This window comes from Vicugna pacos, chromosome 3 (assembly GCF_048564905.1).
Source record: "Vicugna pacos chromosome 3, VicPac4, whole genome shotgun sequence".
Lineage (NCBI taxonomy): Eukaryota > Metazoa > Chordata > Mammalia > Artiodactyla > Camelidae > Vicugna > Vicugna pacos.
In genome coordinates, this window is record NC_132989.1 from 16,204,869 (window position 1) to 16,226,263 (window position 21,395).

The 21,395-nt window shown below is 39.8% G+C and overlaps 2 protein-coding genes across 7 annotated transcripts in view; one reads left to right on the forward strand and one right to left on the reverse strand.

Annotated features, from left to right (window-relative positions):
* The window catches only part of FBXO38 (F-box protein 38), a 51,030-nt gene extending 36,853 nt beyond the window's left edge, over positions 1-14,177 (reverse strand). For all 3 annotated transcript variants that reach the window (XM_006204473.2, XM_006204472.3, XM_015239415.3), the window contains exons 1-3: positions 14,075-14,177; positions 5,624-5,814; positions 1,716-1,849 (exon numbers count right to left, since the gene is read on the reverse strand). In XM_006204473.2, coding sequence (XP_006204535.1) covers positions 1,716-1,849; positions 5,624-5,751 — 262 coding nt within the window. In that variant the 5' untranslated portion in view covers positions 5,752-5,814; positions 14,075-14,177. The remainder of the gene's footprint in view (positions 1-1,715; positions 1,850-5,623; positions 5,815-14,074) is intronic.
* A 178-nt stretch (positions 14,178-14,355) lies between these two features.
* LOC102544234 (sperm-associated acrosin inhibitor-like) overlaps positions 14,356-21,395 on the forward strand; it is an 81,242-nt gene continuing 74,202 nt past the window's right edge. The window contains exons 1-2 of one of the 4 annotated variants that reach the window (XM_072955147.1): positions 14,356-14,830; positions 20,111-20,208. In XM_072955147.1, coding sequence (XP_072811248.1) covers positions 14,747-14,830; positions 20,111-20,208 — 182 coding nt within the window. In that variant the 5' untranslated portion in view covers positions 14,356-14,746. Of the gene's footprint in view, positions 14,831-20,110; positions 20,209-20,708; positions 20,813-21,395 lie in introns of those variants that run through there. The other 3 variants (XM_072955150.1, XM_072955156.1, XM_072955157.1) reach the window with 3 other exon arrangements.

Here is a 21,395-nt window from a genome sequence, read left to right on the forward strand (position 1 = left end):
TCAAAGATTACCTGGCCTAATTATAGTAACAGTTCTTACTGTTGTCTTGTACAGCAACTTTACTCACTGAGCCATTCAGTGTGTTAACCATTTTACATGTTTTCTTATCTATTCTCACAACCCAGTGAAAAAGCTTATCACAAATGTAAAAAATGAACTTGACCTCTGTCAATGTCCATCCTCTTTTGTTGTACATTACACATTACCTCTTACCAAAGAATGCGTAATGCTCCACCTTCTTTACAAAGATGGTGTGAGAGTATGGTTCAAACATATGTAAACCATAAAGTGCTATACAAAAACCTTAGTTAGCATTACTGTGTAGAGAATCAGAGTTTAAACTCCAGAGACTAGACCAAGATGGCATTAGCAAAGCAGGGTTAGTGAGATCTTATTCTAGCCAAAGACTTTTTGCCTTGACTCTCTCACATTTGTTGCAGGGATGGGAAGCCTTGGGCTCACAGGTATTTATCACAGTCTAAAAGAAATCAGCAATGTGTAGACAAATTCTTTTCTAATTTGATAGGGGCAGAGATTTTAATTGAGATATTGTACCACACGGGAGCTCTGCTATCTTGTCTCTTTATGTAGTGCATTAACCCCATCTCCACAATTCCTACTGGCCTAACCTCTATTAAAAGTAAATCTAATAATGAGAAATGGCAGTCATTTTCACAGTACCCTACTTTTTTTCTGTCTTGCTATAAATAATCACTCTCTGGAACATGATAAATCCTTCTCTCTTAGGATCGTTTCTTTTGAGTATCTGAATGCAAATATGGTTCGCCTCCCACCAAGCTAAGTTCTAGCCTCAAGACTTTGCAATGGTCTTCACAAAAAGATACAGTGATAAACTCTGTAGAACAGAACAAGACAATTATCTCCCTAGCCCTTCACTTCTATTAAGGCCCCATCCCTCCTTGGCCAGCCCCACAGCTTCATCACACTTTCATCAACAATATTCAGGATATGAATATTGTTGATAAAAGGCAGTAAAAAACAAAAGACATTCAAAATTGCTAAACGACAGTAACTAAAGGGCACCAATTAACAAATTGGTATTAACTGAAAAGAAGCCTGATTAGCCATTAAATATTAATGTTTCCCTTTCAAGTATGCTCTGCTTAACTAAAGTCATCAACTTTCTTTTCTGGTGGTCTTTTTAACTGAAGTCCATTTGTTGTGGTTAGACCACTAGCTCGGAGTTCTTCACCTGCAAGGCCAATGCATTATTTGAGAAATCTCCAAGACCTAGTATAGGCCTTTTAAAAGTGCTAGAGAAATGAAAGTTCCAGAAGTACAATTTCTGTGGTCCACAACTAGAGCAGCTTTACAAAAATTAAAAAATATTTTTTTAACCAAAAGATGCCATTAAGGGGTACAGGAAAACTATGAAAACTTGCATCGTGTTAGAAAGGGCACTTTGTCTAACATGGCAGATATATATTTAATCAATCAAGGGTCAATAAGTAATCTCCAATCGTGTATTTGTGAAACAGACTAATGTAGTTTCTTAAAGAGTAGGAAATGAAAAGAGACCACTAAAACAGGTAAAATGTATTTTATCAACCTAAATAATTTAGATAAAATTCAGCCTCCCTACCTACAAGATGCCTTAGACTGCCTATTCCAAGACAACAAGGAACTTTTGATTGAAACATTATTATCAGTTTCCAGTAGGGCTCCCCTGTACATTACAGGCTAAATCCACTTACCACTTGGCATGTACTCCCACCACCGCCCTGCACAGAGATCCACAACCCTCACAACTCTCAGATATAGGGTTACTGCTTCCTTTAACTTCCGGGAAAGACATTCCATACACATGATATCCTGCAGAGGGAGGTACCTTTGTGAGAAAAAGAAACTCATATTTATCAAATGGGTAAGTACTTCCTCTCACTGACAGGTTATTTTTTTCCTTCCTCCAATCTCCCACCCCTCGAATGAAATAAGACATTAGGAATATTCACAGAGTTTTAAGACTAATATGCATATATAGCTTTTTACTTAAAAAAATGAATCAGCAAATGCTCAAGCATCTAAATAAAGTAGTGAGCTTGCTCCACAGAGCAGCTGATACATCCTGCTTTTCTCCTTTTAAGTTTTTACCAACAAAGAAAATAAAAAAAAAAATAGGAAGGAAAAAATTTCAGTGTATTTCAAGGCATGATGCTAAGGAAACGTACAAAATATCAGAGAGAACTGATCAATCTGAACCTAACCAGTATTATTTCATAGCTTTTATAGAATCCATTTCCCACCATGGCTAAAGAAGAATTCCTCTGCTCCTGTTCACCACCACCCAGAAACTCTATTATTTTCTTCATCAACAAATATGTACACTAAGTTTATATACTACACATTTTTTCCTAGATCTTTTACCTTTTAATCACATACTCTTATTAATAAAAGTATTGCATAAGTATTAAGTGAAAACACTCATCTGATTTACAATTTCCTCTTTTCCCACGTCCCATTATCTCTTCCTTCCTGAAACTTTTCACCTACTTTTGTTCTGCTTTCAGTAATACCAATATATATTCTGAAAGATAGAAAATCTCATCTCTCTTTCTTAACACACCTCCAGGCATAACCTAGATTAAATTTTTTTTTTTTAAAGGCAAAAGCTACACTTTCTTGACTCAGTATTGTGTCACTGTTTCCGCAATTTTGCAAGCTAAGTTGTTTTCTTGTTTGCAACACAGGCCTCCCCTAGTCCTTTTTCTTCCCTTCTCTGTTCTGCCGTGTTCTCCACCCCTCCGGCGATCAGTTGACTTTGGCCGATGGAAGGCAGGGCAAAGGCTTTCAGCTAGTCCCCTAGCTGAACTAAATTCCTGAACATCCTTTATTGGTATCCTTAACCTTAACTACACCTCTCTAAATAATCCCTTTATTAAATTATCTTCAGATTCCAGCCAAGTATAGCTTCTTTCCTGCTAGAACCCTCATTGATATAGTGGATGCTATTATTATTTCACTTTACAAGTGGTAAAATTGGCTCAGAAAAGTTAACCAGTAAAAAGTCAACAGCTAGGTAAGAGAGGATGAGGAGGGATGTCAACAGGTGGGTCTGTCTAATTCCTAAAAATTAAGCTAATTCTAAAGGGAAGACCAAGTATGCCTGCTGAATATTTCTCTGCTCCATTCTCTTCTACTTCTGGCCCCCCTGCTTTTTCCTTTAAAACTATTTAAATAAAGAGAATAAAGTCACATCAAATTTTCTACCAAAAAAAAAAAAGCATTACTGCTAACTTAATTTATATTTTCCATAACTTAGACATAAGTAGGATAATTTTCAGAAACTATAGGACTACACATTTTATAAACAATGAAAAATATTGAATTTGTTTTCTAAATAGTTTTGCCATTAAAACATTGCTTACCCAAATCATTGATTTTTATCCAAAGTATCTGCCTGAGTTAATATTATACCCCCTTGAAATATAAGTATCAGTAATCTTAAGATTATTTTATATCATATTTGCCCTTAGAAAATAAAATATATTTTTACTTCAAAGATAAGGCAAATGAAATATATTTTAGAAAAGATAAGTTTAACATGGCAGGTACAGCAAAGATTAGGTTTCTTTTAAGGAAGCTGTAGTTTTTCTTGTTTCATGAAAACATGCTAAATAGTTACTACAAGACTACAAAATGATTCCTCAAATAAAAACTTCAGAAGCCTAAAAATAAATGTTTATTTTTAGAATAAACATCTCATACCAAATTCAAGTACCCAGCTTAGTTCACAGCTCTCCTTCTCTTCTGCCAATCTGCTGCATGTTTTTTCATTATTACCAGGGTAACAGCCTTCTACTTGACTCCACCCCTTCTATTTGAATATTCTATTTGAACTGCAAAATCTGATCTACTCTCAATTTAAAATATCGTCAAATTTGTTCAGAATATGTCCCACCATTAGTTAACAAACATCTACTCACATCCCTAGAAACAATTTTACGTATGCTTTCTTCTAGAAGAATTTTAATAGCTTCACTGTTTAATTCACTGATAAGTTTATAATTCAGTTTTCAGATATAAGAGATAAGAACATGCTTTTATTATTTTCTTCAAATGTTTTTAGGTTGTGAATTCATCACTGAATAATTCACTCAGTTTTTCCTCATTGATGTGACTACCAATTTTATCATGAGCTAGGTCCCCATGTATATTTGAATCTACATAAGGAGCCTACACATGTTTATGTTTTACCCAAATGTCTGGCAAGATATCTTCTTCAGTACCAAATCTTTAATTATTGTATAATTTTAGAATATATTTGAACATCTGGTAGAGTTAGATTCTTTTTCTGAAAAATTTTGGCTGCAGACTTTTTTTTTGCCAGATGAACTCTGGTATCCTGTTATGTTAAAAAAAAAGTCTGTTCTTTTAATTGGGCCTTCTATTTTCAGACGGAACTGAAACAAAACTACATTGTGTTACAGAATAACAAACTGCAGAAGATAGAGGCTAAAAATTTATACTAGAAAAGAAAAACAAAGTGCCGTGGTTCCCTAAAGTAACTCTCTGTATCTATTCTAAAACGTATTAATGTGCAGATATTCAGTAATTTTTTAAAAATGCAAAATGTTTCTAGGTACTTCATATATGGAAATATCCCCGAGGTAAATAATGTAAAACAACAGAAAATCCAGATGCTTAGAAAAGTTAATTGTATTATATAAGAGAAAAAGTGGAAGCAATTCAGATCAAAGAACATAAGAAAAAAGGTGAAAAGATGATTACTATGTTACAGTCAATGGAAGAGAAAGTGGTGACTAAAATGATACCTGTGAAGACTATGTAGCAATGTGAAAAAGGGCACAACACAGTCATAACCATGAACACTTACCAAGCATTTATGCCATGCAGTGTATTAAGTGCTTTAAAAGCACTGTCTCACTGAATCCTTATAATTTCATCTTTATATCTACCACTGGTCCAGTGAGTGAGAGATTCAAACTCCAGTCTCTCCCTCTAGACACAAAGTATGTTAAGATTTGTTTATTTGAGTGGATAATGAAAGAAGAGAGTAGGGGAAATTGGAATGACAGCTTTTTTGGTTGTTTTTGTTTGTTTTTTTTAATAGTAGTTGTACTACAGTTTAGATAAAAACATAATTTAAAAAGATTTTGAAAAAAGTTTATCTCAAAACAACTTTAATATGTGCACTGCATGTAGTAATGATGGGTATGACTTCATAAAACTGGTTTTCAATTACTTACATATATGTACATACTAAGCAAAATGTGTTTCTTACTATGGACTGTAGCCAAGAAGTCTGAAACCACTGCCTTACGTTATATGCACATGCCACTGTAATAACGAAAGCCAGCAAATCTATCAGTCATTAAGAATTCCAAGAAGCCTGGAATGTTAACAGTTTAGACAACAGCTGTCCAATAGAACTTTACAAAGGAAATACTCTCTGTCTTCACTGTCTGTGCCATCCTGTACAGTAGCCACTAGCCACATACAGCTAGTACAACCGAGGAACTGGACATTTTACTTAATTTAAATGTCACAGGTAGCTAGTAACTACCACGCTGGACAGCACAGCTCTAGGTTTGCTCCTACTTACACAGTCCAGTTGGTGAAAGTCAACCACACAAAACCTTACCTAAAAATATGGCAAAGCACTTCATGTGAAAGTTGATTCATATAGTCCTTTGTTTCATCTGATATTGTTTCCTCAGGGATTTCATTATTCATGAGACACGTTTTAACACTTTTCTTTCGTGGACCCATAACTGTGTTATCTCCAGTGTCAAAGAGCAAATCTCTTCTCTTGGTTACTTGAGTTCAAAGCACCTGAAAGCAAGCAGAGAGAGTGTAGAAAACACACCAAACCCAGATGCAGAAATTATCCCAATAAAACCTAGGTAAAACAATGTCTGTTTTAGAATACAGACACACAAAGGTAGTACTACGACAATGGTGCAGACTACATTCAAATTAATAAAAATATTACACAAAAGGCACAGAACAGTTTTTTCTGAAGAGCAGTAGGGATTAAAATGTATTATTTAGAATGAGCAAAAAGCCAAGGAATGAGGAGTCTGGGATTCTCTGTACTCAGCTGCTTCCTAGCTAGTTCACTCTAGGTTTCACCAAGCATCAAATTCTTCAAATATAAGGCAAGATCATTAAACTAGCTAGACAAAATCCCTTCTAACTCCAGGAGCTTGTGATTCTAGGACTGCCCCTAACATAGCAGAAGGAAGAAGACCCTTAGATTCTAGCCATGGATCTGCCACAAACTACTACTACAAATTTAAGTCACCTTTTAAATTCTTCATTCTCCCACCTATAAAGCGAGGGGATCAGACTCCACCAGTGGGCCACATATCCTTTTATGGATCTGACAAAAACTATGGACAGCCTCCTCAAAAAACAAAAACAAAACACTCAATTTTATGTGTAACTTCAGAGGAAGAATAAAACCACTCTTCTCCCTCTCCCATAAATATTAAGGAGCAGAGGTTAATTCACTTTTGTATCAAATGCAAAACTGAATTAACCTCTGCTCCTGCTCCTTAGAGAGGTGAGGAAGAGGGGAAGTAAGGGAAAAGGAAAGAGGAATGGAGTGGGGGAAAGAGATAAAGTCAGATGGTTTTTTTGTTTTATTTTGCTGATCAGGTTAAAAAGGAACTGTGTGAAAAAGTCTCCTTTAAATAGCATTATCAATTATCTCTGGTAAGAATTCTGGAAAATTATCTGGACTCCTACGTAGAGAACTAGAGTTCAGAGCTTAAATTTAACCATGCTACAGTAATGTACGTAATTGCTGTCCCAAATCAATCTGTAGCTTAAATAGTGTTTGCTCCTTTTTATGTACCAACTTTTTTGTTAGTTATAATCTGTACTATCAAAACTTTCTAAAGTGGACCACATGCTTCTATTTCCTTACAGTGCTGACTCAATAAAAGCATAACCTTTTCCTGATGACCTGAGGTTATCAATATGAATATACAGTATATTTTGTGATATATTCTCAGGGACTACTGAACAAAATGGAGTTCCTGGGGTTCCTCTGCTTCAGCAGTAAATGGGAGCAAACTACAAGGCCAAGTGAATTCTCATATTTCTTGTGCTTGTGTGTACTCTGGTCTCTTCCTCCTTCACTGAAAGGTTATGTGCTGTTACTTCTGGCAGGTGTCAGCATGCTTGCTTCTCCCTGCACTTCATACATGCACACACACACACACCCCTCTAGTTTGTTGCTTCTAATTAGTTATGGCCTGGGAAACCAAAGAAATAAGGTTTTAGAATTGTGTGTGGATTAGTATCGACAGACAACTAGTAGTATGAACCTAAGAAATTCTGTAAAGACTAGGCACATGAGCCACAGTTCAGTAAATCTGTGACATGACATCTATTTTGCCTTTTGAGAAGCTTATTTATATGTTATCCATCACACTTTGGCTAACAGATTCTTGGAGAAGTAAAGTTTACTCTCAGAACTCCCCACAAAAAAGTTGTAAATGTGCTTATCCATTTTCTGATCATCAGTGTCCACCTTTTCCTATTTACTGCTCTTCCCCCACTAAATGAATGACTTTCCATCTTATGATTGTTCCTGAAACCACGCTAAGTTTATTTTGACCTGGTCATCAAATCCCATAGCCTCTTTTCAATGCTCCCCCATCTGAACCTTCTGTAGGATGGGTCACTGGTAACTACATCTTCTTTGAAACCCACTCATTCTTTGGCTCCCAAAGTGATATTCTCTTGGACCTCTTCATTATTCTATGACCACACTTCAATCTCCTTTGCCAGTTCACCCCAGAACCCTCTTCCCTCTGGGGAATTGTATCCATTCTCAAGGCTTCAGCTACTATAAATACACTTAAAAAGGTATCTACTTCTAAGTCCTGTCTCTCCTAAGCTGACCTTAATTTTATTTCCTCTGTCTATCAGAAACCTTTATCTCAATCCCTTGATCATCCTTCAAAGAAAATATTAGGTCCAAAACTCTCTTCACAACCACAAACCACCCCCTGCTCTGTCCTAAAACACACACTCACCCCTACACCTGTGCTCCCTACTGCAGTTTACCAGATTAGAAACGTTGAAATCAGCATCAATATATCATGCTCTCTCTCACTTACCAGACACCTGATGGGCTATTTTTACCAATGTTACCACAACTCTGCTCTTGCATTCATTTGCACTGGCTTTCAGACCTCTATCAACCCTCATTTGGGCTACTGCAATGGTTTCCTAAATGACGTCCACCAATGTATCCCAAAGGCCTGGAACAAAGCCTACACAGTAGGCCCACGATAAGTAATCAGCTGAATAAATGCTTACTATACCATAATCCACACTGAAACTAGAGTTGTATTTTTAAACTACAACTGATTGCTATATTAAATGAAAAAAGCAAGATGTGGAATATGTCAAAAGTATTATCCACTTGCATAAAAGAAAAAGGATAAATATGCTTCTGTTTGCATGAGACAATTTTAGAAGGACCCACAACAAAGTATTAACAGTGGTCACCTCTGGGGAGTAAGAATAGAGGTCTTAGAAAAGTAGTAAAGAAATTTTTACTTTTCATATTCTTCTCCACTGTCTGAAAATGTTAGATTGTTTTTAAAGAAATATAATATATAGAACCAAACAGAAACCAGTTCGCCTACAAGGAATCCCAGTTTCCAGAGGCTAAAATCTTTCCAATCTGGTCTCAAGCCACCTTTCCAATCTCATCTTTCAGTTCTTACCACTTGTTCCTCAGGACACTCACTCCAGCCACATCAATATCCTCAGTCTACCCGTTTCTTTAACATTCATCTTTCCATTTCTAATAAGCTACTAATTTTGGCTAGAATGTCCTTCCCTTATTACCCTCCTTTTCTTTTCTTTTCTTTTTTTTTTTTTTTTGGCATAGAAAGCCACTCTTCTGCCTTCAAAATCTAGTTGAAATGTTAAGTCCTCTGAAAAAAACATCTTCTCAACTCCTCTTTTGAGCTCCCTGTGAGACTTAACATATGCTTCTCCCGCAGCAACTTGTATAGTATTTTACTGGTCATGGTTCTGCCAGGAAAAGGAAAAGAATCTCCACGTCCTGCCACTGGGTGATGACAAGTCCTTGTTCATAATAAATTGGCCAGTGTCTGATGTGTGAATATCCATCAGTCTTTCCATTATTCCATATGGTCCCAGTAGCTTCAAGGCTGCTCAGAACCATTTCATGCTCCTAGGGGCACTCTGTTTGCCACCACAGCACTCAGTGATCTCAGCAACAAGCCTGTGACACCGGCAAAAATGCAATCACATTTTACTCCAATAAGGACATGTAACAATAGCTACCCTGAGGCATGCAGATACATTGTTGAGACTATTAACCAGTACAGATCAATCCAACCATGGGTTAATTCTCCAGTTAAGATAGTTTAGCACAAGTTTCATCTTTAACAAACTCACCTTTGACAACTCTAACTGTTCATGGATACCATGTTCTTGACTTTTAATCCTTTTATTAAAAATCTTTCTTATTCCTTCCCTTTTTTCTTGAGCAAATTCACACCGCTTAATCATCTTATGATTAAGAAGAACCATCTTGTGATTCCACCTTTTATTGCTCTTTACTATTCTGCAATGCTGTGGTTTTGTAGGATTCAGATTTAGTAGCTCCAGCACACAACCTACACTTGAATTTTTGAACCAGACTGAACCTTAAATATCAATGAGTTTATATAAGTTGACTTATTTAGAATTCAGAAAAAATATTTACTCACAGATACAACGTTATATAGAGGTTAGTTTAGGTCTCCACCAAGTCCACAAAAATCTAACCTATGGTATGCATTAACACTGCCTACCAATGGGCCAAAACTGAATTGGTAGGAGTGTGACAAAAATTTAAGTGAAACTGTATACATATTTCCCATATCTCATCTAGAACTGAAGGCTTGGTCACGCAGCTACTTATTTGATGGCAGGTGTAGCAGTGACTCCCCTACTTGCCTTTGGTGGGGAAGGGACTTGTAGAGATGAACATTAAGGATAATAAGGTCACCATCTTCCATCTAGGGACTTAACAGTTCAGGACCCATAGCTGGCAGAAATCCCTCAGTCCTCCCCAGTCCAAGTAGGTGCCCCGGCAATGTTAATGATGGACTCATTTATTTTCCCTTACCACCACTCAAACTCTGCTAAGCGCGCGCACGCACACACACACACACACACACACACACAACTGTTTCAACTAAACTTGCCTTCATTGTCATTTAAGTGAAATATGTGACCAGAGTATGCTGAGAGCATTTCATTCCGGGGACTCAGGACAGAGGCCTGGTATCCCTGGTTGAGAAGAAAACACCATGAAAGACACAGAGTACCAAGTAACAATGCTATCTCTCTTGTATGCACGCTCGGCTCTCTCTCTCTCTCTCTCTCTCTCTCTCAACTGCTTGTCTTTTTGTGGGATGAGGGATAAAAGCAGGTGAGAACAGAAGACTGCCATGACTGACTAGCCTTCTATGTCTTGGTTTCTTCCTGCCCTATCTCCAAAATATCACCACGTGCCTCTTGAGAAACTCAACAAGGTAGGGAAGGTCCAAAGCAGCAGAAGGTTAAAAGGGAAAGAGGAAAGGACGGAAATTCCAGTTATCAGCAGTAGATAAAGGTATCTAACCCACTGGAGCAGGCCTAGCAAAGGAGTCAAGGAGGGCGAGAGGTGAGTACAAATATGGAGAGACTATATTTTGCAGCACTATATGTTATTTTCTAAGGTCAGCAAGTTCTAGAGGCTGGGATTCTAAATCTCAAAGAAACGTCATTCTGAATCCCAGAATGTTAACAGCTGAAGGGGCCCTCAGGGACTAATCACACAGTTCTTCATTTTTGTGGGTCACAAACCTATCTGAGAGGATGAAGAAAGCTGTACATCCATCCAAGAGAAAAACAAAACACAGCCAGACTCATACACAATTTCAGGGGCTTCACAGAGACATGGAAGCTCATTCAAACGTTCCTATCCAAGACTGGTCCCTCAATTTTCAGATGGACAAACAGGACCCGAGAGTATAAATCACTCGCTAAGGGCATATATTAAGTGTCAGAGCTCAGGCTGGGATTTAACCTTCCCAGCCTACAATATACAACCTGTCATCAAATCGGTAGTCTGCACCTCGGCTGGCTGCCTGCATTCCGGAGCTGTGCCCCAGTGCTCTGAGATGCGCTTCTGGATGCCCTGACAGAACGGCTGCTGACCACACCCTCCTTCATAAATTAGAGCTTATGGCCTACCTAATTTAGGCTCCCACACGGTAGCCTACAACAGCCCTGGGTCTCCTATAGTCATACTGTGACTGGCTATTTAGCAGACCTTAGCCATGGGAAGAATCGTTTTTGTCCTGGCAGCCCAAATACATTCTAAGGCATAAGCCTCAATTATTTGCGAGCATTCTTTAAACTTGAGAAACTCAACAAGGTAAGGAAGGTCCCTTACATAACACAATTTCTCTTAGGTGTGCTCCTCTCCTTCCAGCCTGCCAGTTCAAACCTCCTCCTATCCCAAACTGGACTACACTATCCTCTACTAATGTAATTCACCCTGATTGCTCCTAAATTTATCTTTTAAACCTTAACCCTCAAGGCTATTTCTGGCTCTTGAAGGGGAGCTCCAACATTTTCTTGCAAAAATCAAGTTGTTTTCCTTTTAATTCTCTATTTTCATTATAGAAGTTTTAACACTTACTGTTCACAATTCTGACAATCACTGATACTGATAAAAGTCCTACATAAATCCACTCCTTTACTCCCTAATAGTACGACTTATACCTGTTCCATCTTGTCAACATCTTCCTCCATGCTTGACTTATTCTACTAATAACTCTCTTCCACAGATCACACCGGATTCTCCAGGGTGTTTGTCTCTTACCAACATACTTTATAGAGTATAGAGATAAACCAGCTTCTCTTGACTTCCCTTACAACTAATCATAAAACTTAGGGACCTCTTCTTTTATAAAACTTGCACAATGCTGAATCAATTTCCCACACTGTATCTAATTAATAACAATTCTCTGGAAAAACTCCTTTTTTAAATTGCTATTATCTATCCATTCATCCATCCAATCATTCCCTCTTTCAATTATTTATTACTGCCTACCAAGTGCTAGGGGGTGACAGTCTTTCTTCCCATGAAGCTTACAGTCTCAGAGTAGAGAGAGATTCTACCACCAGTTTCTTACAACTCAGCCACTCCAATTAGTATAACTTACTTTTACTAACCTCACCAAAAATATCTCCCATGTAAAACTTTTCAGTGTCTTCAGTCATGCTATCTGGTCAACCCTTCACGTTTCTAATACCTTTCTTTAGTTTCTACTGCCTTCAGCTTGCTCATGTCAAAGTAATACTGCATGTCACTTAATTTGACACCATTCTGCACCATAGATCTTCTATGTCTACTACTTATCACAGCCTCTCTTTTCTAAAGAAATGCCACACCACATCCACTGAGCCACTCAGGAAAGAAAAAAAAAAAAAAAGAAAGAAAAGAAAACAATTATAGTGCTGAAAAAGTCGAGGAATCATCCAGTCCAACCCTTCATTTTCCAGACAAGGAAAGTGAAAATCAGAGAGGTAAACTGGCTTGACCAAAGTCACAAATCCAGCAAGTACCAGTGCTGAACAACAGATCCAGGCCTTTAACTTTAGCTCAAGTTTAATTTTATTTCACTGTCACTTTACCTTACTAAAATCTGGTTTTTCCTTTTTCTCTTATTCTATGCCTTAGTATCCTTCTTACTAAAAATAAAGGATGTACTTCCAGGCACAGTCATTTAAACAAACACAAAAGCCTATATTCTTTACCCAAAGAGGGCATAAGAATCACAGCATTGCAAATTTTGAAGAGAGGAAAAGAAACTTAGTGGTCACTTAAACCAATAATTGTCAAAAATAAAAGCTGAAAATTAGAAGCACAGATGTTTCAATCTAGATGGCTACATAATAACACCTTCCACACCCCACCTTTCCCCTCCTCCAGAAAAATCATGGTTTTATAGAACAATTATTTTATTCCTCAGTTGTGCTGAGAGTATGGGAAAGGGGATTAAGAACTTTTGTCCCAATCTAACACCTCTATTTACCAGATGAGAATTCTCCAGTCCAGAGAAAGCAAAGTATTTGCTCAAAGTAAACCAGCAAATGAGTAGCAGTTTTCAAACAAACAAACAAAAAAAACAAGGTGTCCTATTTTCCACATTTGTGTATTTTTACTCTGCTGGAATCGCTTTCTAAATCAAAGTCTTCAGAACAAAGCTGCTCACTGCACAGGAAACACAGGAACTTTCCTAAATACCCAGTTGCCCTTGGTCGGCTTGGTGTCTGGAAAACACAGGGAAGACACCTCTGATAAACCACCTCCTGGCTACGCAGGATGTAGAGAAGAGATGCTTTTCAGGTCTGTCTCTAAGGAAGGGCTCCTTGAAAGGGAGTTGAGAATCTGATTCTAGAGCTAGGAGAGGCAATCAGAGAAATCCAACACCTTCATTTTACAGATCTGTAAACTGTGCAGCACAGAGGGTAACAGATCTGGGCAAGGTCAGAGAATGAGTCGGTGGACGAGGTAACACTAGAACTCAGGACTTCCGATCACTGGGCTGGCCGCCTCTCAAAGTTGTATTCACTGCGTCCTGCTCAGAAACATCCCCTCAGTAAACTGACCAAATGCCTTAATTCATTAGCTTAAACACTGACTTAACAGTAAAATCGTGGTATTAGCGACGCCCGCAGTGGGATGGGGTCCCAGAAGTTAGCCAGGCCAAAACCCCCATTTTGGTGAGGAAATCGAGACTCTGCGAGGGTTATGTGTGCTGCTGGGATCTTGGGCCAGGTTCAGAGAGGGTGGCAAACCCCACCACCAGGACCTCGAACGCCAAGAACCACAAACTCAATCCCTGCTCTTCGGAGAGCTCTAGGCCCAAAGCCGGAGACCGAGAGCCCAAGTGATCGGGGGCCCCGGAGCTCCATCCGGCCGCCTCCACCCGCAGCACGCAGTCCCGGCTCCGCAGCCAGCCGCCGGTCCCCCCGGCCCACCCGGCCGCCGCCTCACCTATGCCGGCCCTCCGTTTGTTATCGCGGTGGAGAGGGAGGGAGAAACGAGACAAACACTTCCCGCGGCCCCCACCACCCGGGCGCTTCCGCTTCCGCCAATCCTTGAGCACGTCCGGAGCGTAGGCATCCGGGGCGGGGCCAGCTCCCCGTGCCCATGTTGGGTGTGGAACGTGAGCGTCCAGGCCGGGAAGCCATGGTAAGCGTGGCATTTAGGGACGGGCTCGGGGAGCGACCTTCGTTGACGTGACAGCGTCGCGACGCCGGAAGCGTGGAGTCCGACGCCGACAAATAGTTACTGGATTGTGTGGTTTGCTAGTCTGTGCCTTTGAATGAGCACCTGGGCGCTGCATTTGTTTGCGGAGTAGCCAGGTTTCAGTAGAGATTTTTCCAGAATTCCTTCGTCTGAAAAGAGAGAGTTTTTTTGCGAGGAAGAACACGGTAGGGGGCAGTTAAAGTTGACAACGTTAAATCAGCTTTCTTTACTTTTGGCACGTTGTCTCTGTACGTATTTAACAGTATTTTGTAAGTTTTTATAGGGTTTTTCACACCAGTGTCTCAAAAACCCTATACCACTCCGACATGTGGGCAGGAACCAGCTTTACTCCTTTTTTTCCATATAAAAATTATCTTCAGAGAGGTTGTTGACTGAAAAAAGACGCACAGCCGAAAAATGAGTTATGTTTTATTCGTCGGACTTACTGAAGACGTAAACCTGAGGAACAGCCTCTCAGCTCCTAGGGAGTGTTCCGAAGAGGTAAGGAATGAGCCAGGACATGTAGAAGTTTTTGCAAAAAGCAGTGATAACACATAGAAACCGCATAGTTGAATATCAAAGAATTACTGCTAATTAAAGAAAAAATTGACTTTTTAAGTTAATGAATTTACTGCTTTTATATGTATGGGAAGACGTGAGAGTCTAGGTTTATTGAAATCACTATTTTGTTGTGCACCCTGTCTAGCCAGTATGCTATTTTTCTCTATCCTGAATCTCTCAGGGTGCAGGGTGAGGGGCACCTGCGGTGGCTGAGGGCTTGGTGGCTACACTGTCCTTTGGTTACTGAAATGGCATGCGACATTCTGTGTCCACAGAGAATTTCTCATTGTCACACAGCTAGATTGAAACCCAAGATTTTTACCCTCCAAATCCCGCATTCTTGCCCTTAAATACAGTTTACTCTTGAACACATCTGGAGTTGGGGGTTGAAAATTCGGGTATCACTTTACAGTAGACCCTCCATGTTGTGGGCCACGTCCAAAGATTCAGTCAATCACGGGGTACTCACTCTGTGACCTTGAGACTTCAACTATAAGCCTCGGGTTTGTCAAGCAAAAGTGGACATCGTTATGGTACCTACCTAAGAAACCACCGCCGAATTTAGTGGTTCAACCCAATAATTTGTTCTGCTTCTGAGAGGTGACTGGGCTCACCTGGGCAGCTCTAACCTCAGGCTCAAATGGAAGTTACATTGTTGGCAGTTTAGGCTGCAAGCCCTGCAGGGGCTCCGCCAGAGCTGTCCTTTAGAGTACCTAATGAGGTTTCTCCCTCTGCTTTGTTTGCCTGGGCAAAGCCCCAGGGGCTGATAGGCAGCACTTGGAAATAGAGCAGAAAGTGAGTTGTTCCAGGGAATACAGGAGGAAGCTCAAGGATGGGACTTCATGTGAGCCAGCCTTGGAAGTCCCAGGCATTACTTCTGTCACACTCTGTGGGTCAGGGAAGCCACCTAGCCAGCCCAGATTCAAGGGGAGGAGGCTAAGTCGTCACCTCTTAATGGAAGGACTGGTAAAGAATGTGTGGCCATCTTTAATTTACTACACTACCTCATTTGTTGTTTTTAATTTTTTGGATATTTATAGATTTTATTACCATAGGTATCAAAAAGGAAGGCTGGTAGCCCCACTAGTACAAACAATCTTGAGTCTGTACATGAATGATTCGTTATATGATTCTTTTTAATTGTGGTAAAATATTTATAACAAAATTTACCATTTTAATCATTTTTCAGTGAACGGTGGTATTAAGTATATTTATGCTGTTGTGCAACTACACCACTATCCACCTCCAGAACTTTATCTTCCCAAATTGAATGTACAGCCTAACCCCTGAACAACCACCCACATCTCCCCCGCCTTCACCTTAGCCTCTGGTAACCACCATTCTACTTTGTCTTTCATATAAGTAGACACACATTTGTCCTTTTGTGTTTGGCTTCCTTCATTTAGCATAATATCTGTAAGATTCCTCCATGTGTCAGACTTTTCTTCCTTTTTAAGTCTGAATAATATTCCATTGTGTGTATATCATATTTCGTTCATCCATCAATGTACACCTAAATGCCTATTGTAAATAATGCTTCAGTGAACACAGGTGTGCAGCTATCTCGTCTAGATCCAGCTTTTCATACTTCTGGATATATACCCCAAAGTAGAATTGCTGGATCTTATGGTATTTCTATTTTTAGTTTTTCTATAGCAGCAGCACTATTTTACATTCTCATCAGCATTGCTCAAGGGTTCCAGTTTATCCACAACCTTGCTCTTGTTTTTTGGTTTTTTGTTTTTTTTTTTTTTTTTTGAGGTAATGTTTGTAGTCCACTTAAAAGAGTGCCTGGCACGTAGCAAATACTCCGCAAAGGTTAGCATTTATTATTTGACTGTTCAGAGGCTTCTTTTTCTTCCTTATTCTCAGCTGTATTTAAAATTGCAAGGGCTGGATTCTTAGCGTGTGATATTTCTGCAATTTACTTTCGAGGCATCTTAAATTTCCCCAGGTTACATAAGGAAATGCTCTGAAAAGATGTCATCTGTTAAGATACAGGCACAGAGAATTGCAGTTTCAAAACCAAACACAAGGTGGTAATTAGGCAAGAAAAGAAAAAGCTGTGTGGGAGACTTCTATAAACACAAGCTCTGCGTGAACATTAAGGAACAAGGCCCTTGTTTCTCATTTTTCATTTGGACCAAACTGCTGGTTTCTGCTTAAATTTTAAACCTTAAAAAGCATACATTTGTAACTTGATAATCAGATTTCCAAGGCCCAATATGCATTGGTTGCAGGCTACTAATTTCAGTCTTAGTTTGCTTCACAAACAGCATGTCCCAGCTGCACCTAGTACTCAGTTTTCCCTCACAGACCCTATGACTCACTTGCCCTTGGCTAAATGAGCACGTAAGTGAATCAACCTTATTCAGCTGTTACAAGGAAAGAAATGGAAGATGCTGGTGAATTGGGCCCATCTGGGCGAGCCCAGTTCTGGGATAGAAGCTGATGGTCCTTAAATTCCAAAGTAAGAGGGAGAAAGCAGTTGTAATTTTCAAAATCTGGTTGCATTCTGAGCCTGACATGGTTTATTCATTTATCCCACAAATATTTTCTGAGTGCTTGCTCTGGGGCCAGACATTGGACTAGGTGCAAGGAAATAATTGTGGTGAGAAGTGAATGAATTTCAACATTCAGTTTGGTAAAGGGAGACAATCAAATATCCAGGTGAATCAGTTTCTCAGACATCAACAGATGGGGTGATGGGCCCACAGTTTTGTTGAGTGAAGGAGTTAATGAACGATTGGATAAAGATACTCAATTTTTTTAAGCACTTCAATTGTTTAGCAAAAACCTTCCCACATAAATAAGTGTTACAACTCTATTCAATTAGATATAACTATGGCAAGTGACACCTCTTCAAATGTCAATAATATTTACAGTCTTAATAAAATTCTTATTCTCTCAACTTAAAATCTAAGTTTAAATCAATAATTAAAAATTTCAAATTGGAATCATGAGATTCATTCTTTAATATGCTATACTTTCTTAAAATATGACAAATATTTTAAATGATGATTGTTTATGGACTATTTCTTAACCCAAATTGCAATGTAGATGTGATTTAATTCTTATTTCTATGGTTAAATTTAATCTTGGGGGTTATAAGACAACTACTTAAAAAAATTCTATTTCCCATATCAGGGGATTGCAGTTGCATATTGATGAAGGGGTGTTGTCTGAGCCCCATGATTTCCCTTCTTCCCACCCCAACCCTTTTCCTTTTGGCTCTCGAGCAAGGAGGGCGCATGGTAGCACCCATTATCTCATTATGTAGGTAGAGTCTGTATGGGAGATGATGAAACCAGCATTTAGTGAAATTCAATAGACTAGCAGATGGCAGAGGTGGACAGTAAGACTCATGGTATTGCTTAAGTCTGTGGATACTGCTGTGCTTGAATTAAGGCCCACCCTAGATCCTCCTAATGACATGAACACAATTCTTTGACCTAAGATAAGTTTCTATTGGATTTCATCACCTTTAACCAAAATACTCCTGATGTATTTCCTGTGCTGTGTTAGCCATTAACCTCCTCTGGTATCCCAGACCTTCAGGAAACATTTGTTACTCTGAATAGCCTTGCAAATGCTTGAGGAATGAAAGAAAATGGGGAGTCTAACATGCACCAAAGTGGTGGAGAGTAAGGAATTGGTATTAAAAGGTGAAATGAGGGGCTGATGGAGAACTCTGCAGAATTAGGGGTACAGAGCAGGAAGTAACCATGAGAACATAAATGCTGCGAGGGGTCCTCTGAAATTGGGAGGATACCAGACTGCCCATGGTTTGTGGACTAGGAAGTCAAAGCATTTTGTGTGGGTATGAAAGTGTATTTTCCAGAAGGCTTAGCTCTCTGGGATGGGCACTTCCTTGCTTTCTACCAAGACAGCAGATTGTTTCAGCTCCTGGGAGTATCATAATTTATTATGATACAAATAGGTTAAATACTTACGTGTGGTAAAGGCAGGAAAACAGCAAGGGATTGAGCTTTGGGCTGACTTGAGAACCACCTCAGATTTGGAGGAGGGAATCAGGCATCTGAGAGGGTAGTGCCAATGCATGTTTTTGTTTGCTTTCATTTCTCCTGGCAGTAGTGCTTCAGTATTCCTTTGGGAGATAATTCTTTATCCTCTTCTAGTCCGTATAGTAGGGCTGGCTTACCCCTGGCTCCTGCAGTGCCTTGTAATTCAGTCCATTTCAGTAGGAGTTAAACATGCTTGTAGCCGTAAAGACTGATCCAGGAATCTTATCTCAACGAACCTAATAAGCTTCAGATCTCATTACTAGAAATTTTAGGAAAGGAAAACTTTCTTCTATTGAAATTTTAACTTCTAGAACTGAGGGTCTACCACCGGGGTGGGGGTGGGATGGGGTGGCCAAAAGCCTGAGAATGAAAACGACATCAAGGAAAGCGTGGATAGATCCCCAAAAATGGACAGAAAAAAATTCTGGCAACATTTCTTGAGACAGGATCTAGGCATGCCTGAAGTCAGAGATTCCTCTGGACTTCTCAGGTACAGGAGCCATGGAAATCTTCCCCGCCTCCCAACTTCCTCCTACCCCTCCTCCCTCCTCCCCTACTCTTTTTTTTTTTTTTTAGTCACTGAGTTGCATTTTCTTTTGGGTGTTATTCTTCCAAAGAAGTTTAATATACTATACGTGGTTTCCCCACTGGAGGGTGCAGCTCACTCCCTGCACCAGGAGCAAGTGTACAGAGAGGTAATGCTGGCAGGCAGGCATTTACTGTGTGAGAGACCTGTTGGGATAGGTCAGGGTCCCAGCCACAGAGCTCACATTCCCCACAGGGCCCCTGTCTCAGAAGGAGATTACTCATGTTGCTGAGTCCAAGCTCGTACTGCTTGCTGAATGACCGGCCAGAAAATCAAGAGACAAGGTGTTGGGGCATGGAATAGCTACTTTATTTGGAACGCCAGCAAACCAAGAAGATAGTGAACTAGTGTCCCCAAGAACCATCTTACTGGAGTTAGAATTCAGGCTTTTATGCTAAAAGGGAAGGAAGTGTGGCTGGTTGTTGCAAACTTTTTGGTGCCAGAATACTTTGTGCTTGCAGCTGTTCCTCCAACAAGACAGATGTTCTTCTCTGTTTTGTAACTTTTTATCTCTGTATGGAAAGTGTTGCACCTTTATTAAAGGTCAAGCCTGGGAGCCTTGAGAATGGGCTGTCATGTATATCTCAGGTTTTTTCTTCTTTGTTACAGTCAGATGACCAAGGCAAGGAAGTGGAACAAGGCTCAGGTGCCAGGGGAAGACTTCATCTCAAGAAGAAAGAAGCTTCCTTAGTGTTAAAAAGAAAAAGGTAAGGGCAGGAATGACAAATAAGTTTTATCTTCCATGCCAAATCTGACGGGCAGGGTATGCTTGGATTACTATGTTGAGAAAGCTTTTGGAAGCCAAATCCAGCTCTGTAGAGTGTACTACCATTGATCGCTGATGTCTGGTGTGGGCATGGGGAGAAGCAGGAGGACTGGGTGTGACAGTTTCCATCTGTGGGTGAGGTGTTTCTCGGTGGGAGTCACTGTTGGCATTTTGAGTGGGTCGGCTCTTTACTACGTGGGACTGTCCCGTGCCTTGCAGGGCTTTCCTCCACTGAATGCTGGCAGTGCCACTCCAGTCACTGACACGCAAAAGTCAAATCCCCACGTATTATAACTGCCTCATGTGAGAACAGTACTGCTCTACTTGAAAATCATTAGGTTTGACTACGAGTGACTTGACTTGCATTTGCCTGAAGATTGAACTGGGGCTTCTTAAATTCTGTAAGACTAACAGGAAAAAAATGAGGATTTTTTCTTTTAGAACCTGAGAACAGACTTGCCACCAGTAAGGGATAGGAACTGAGGATGAGGATGGGACTGAAGCGTCTTTAGTAAAGGGAAGAAGATGCTTATGAGAGATAGGAGGTAGGTAGAACCTGACAGCGGGTGATTAATATGTCGTCCCTGGTTGAGGAGAGGGAAGAGGGAGCCTCAGCTGTTGGGGGAGGGGTATCCTGTTAAACATCAGTGTCATTTGGGGTACCCTCATCCCATGTTAGGGTTCCGTGGTCTTTAGGTGTTTCCTTAGATCATAGTGTTGTCTTTTTATGACAGTTCTCAGGGAGTGCCCTCTACACTGACTCTGTACCTCTGAATCCACTGAATAATATCAGCCACCTAAAATTATTTTTGGAACAAAGTAGCATATGAGTTAATGAATGAATAAGTAAATGAATAGAATATTCCCTCCCTTTCATTTAAGGGTTCAAGTATCACTTATTTTCATAGTCTTCCTACCCCTGTCAATGCCCCTACAGAGAGAAGTGAGAAAAGAGAGTTTGAACAGGCATGATGTTGCCACTTTCAAGTTTTGCATTTGTCAGCGAGCAGCAGGAATACTTCAGTTGAACAAGTTGGGTTTATTACTCATCACTGTGAGGGAGAACGCACATGGAAGCCATAGGGTATCTCAGTAAGAGATTATTAGGAAGGAATTATTGTAGGATTT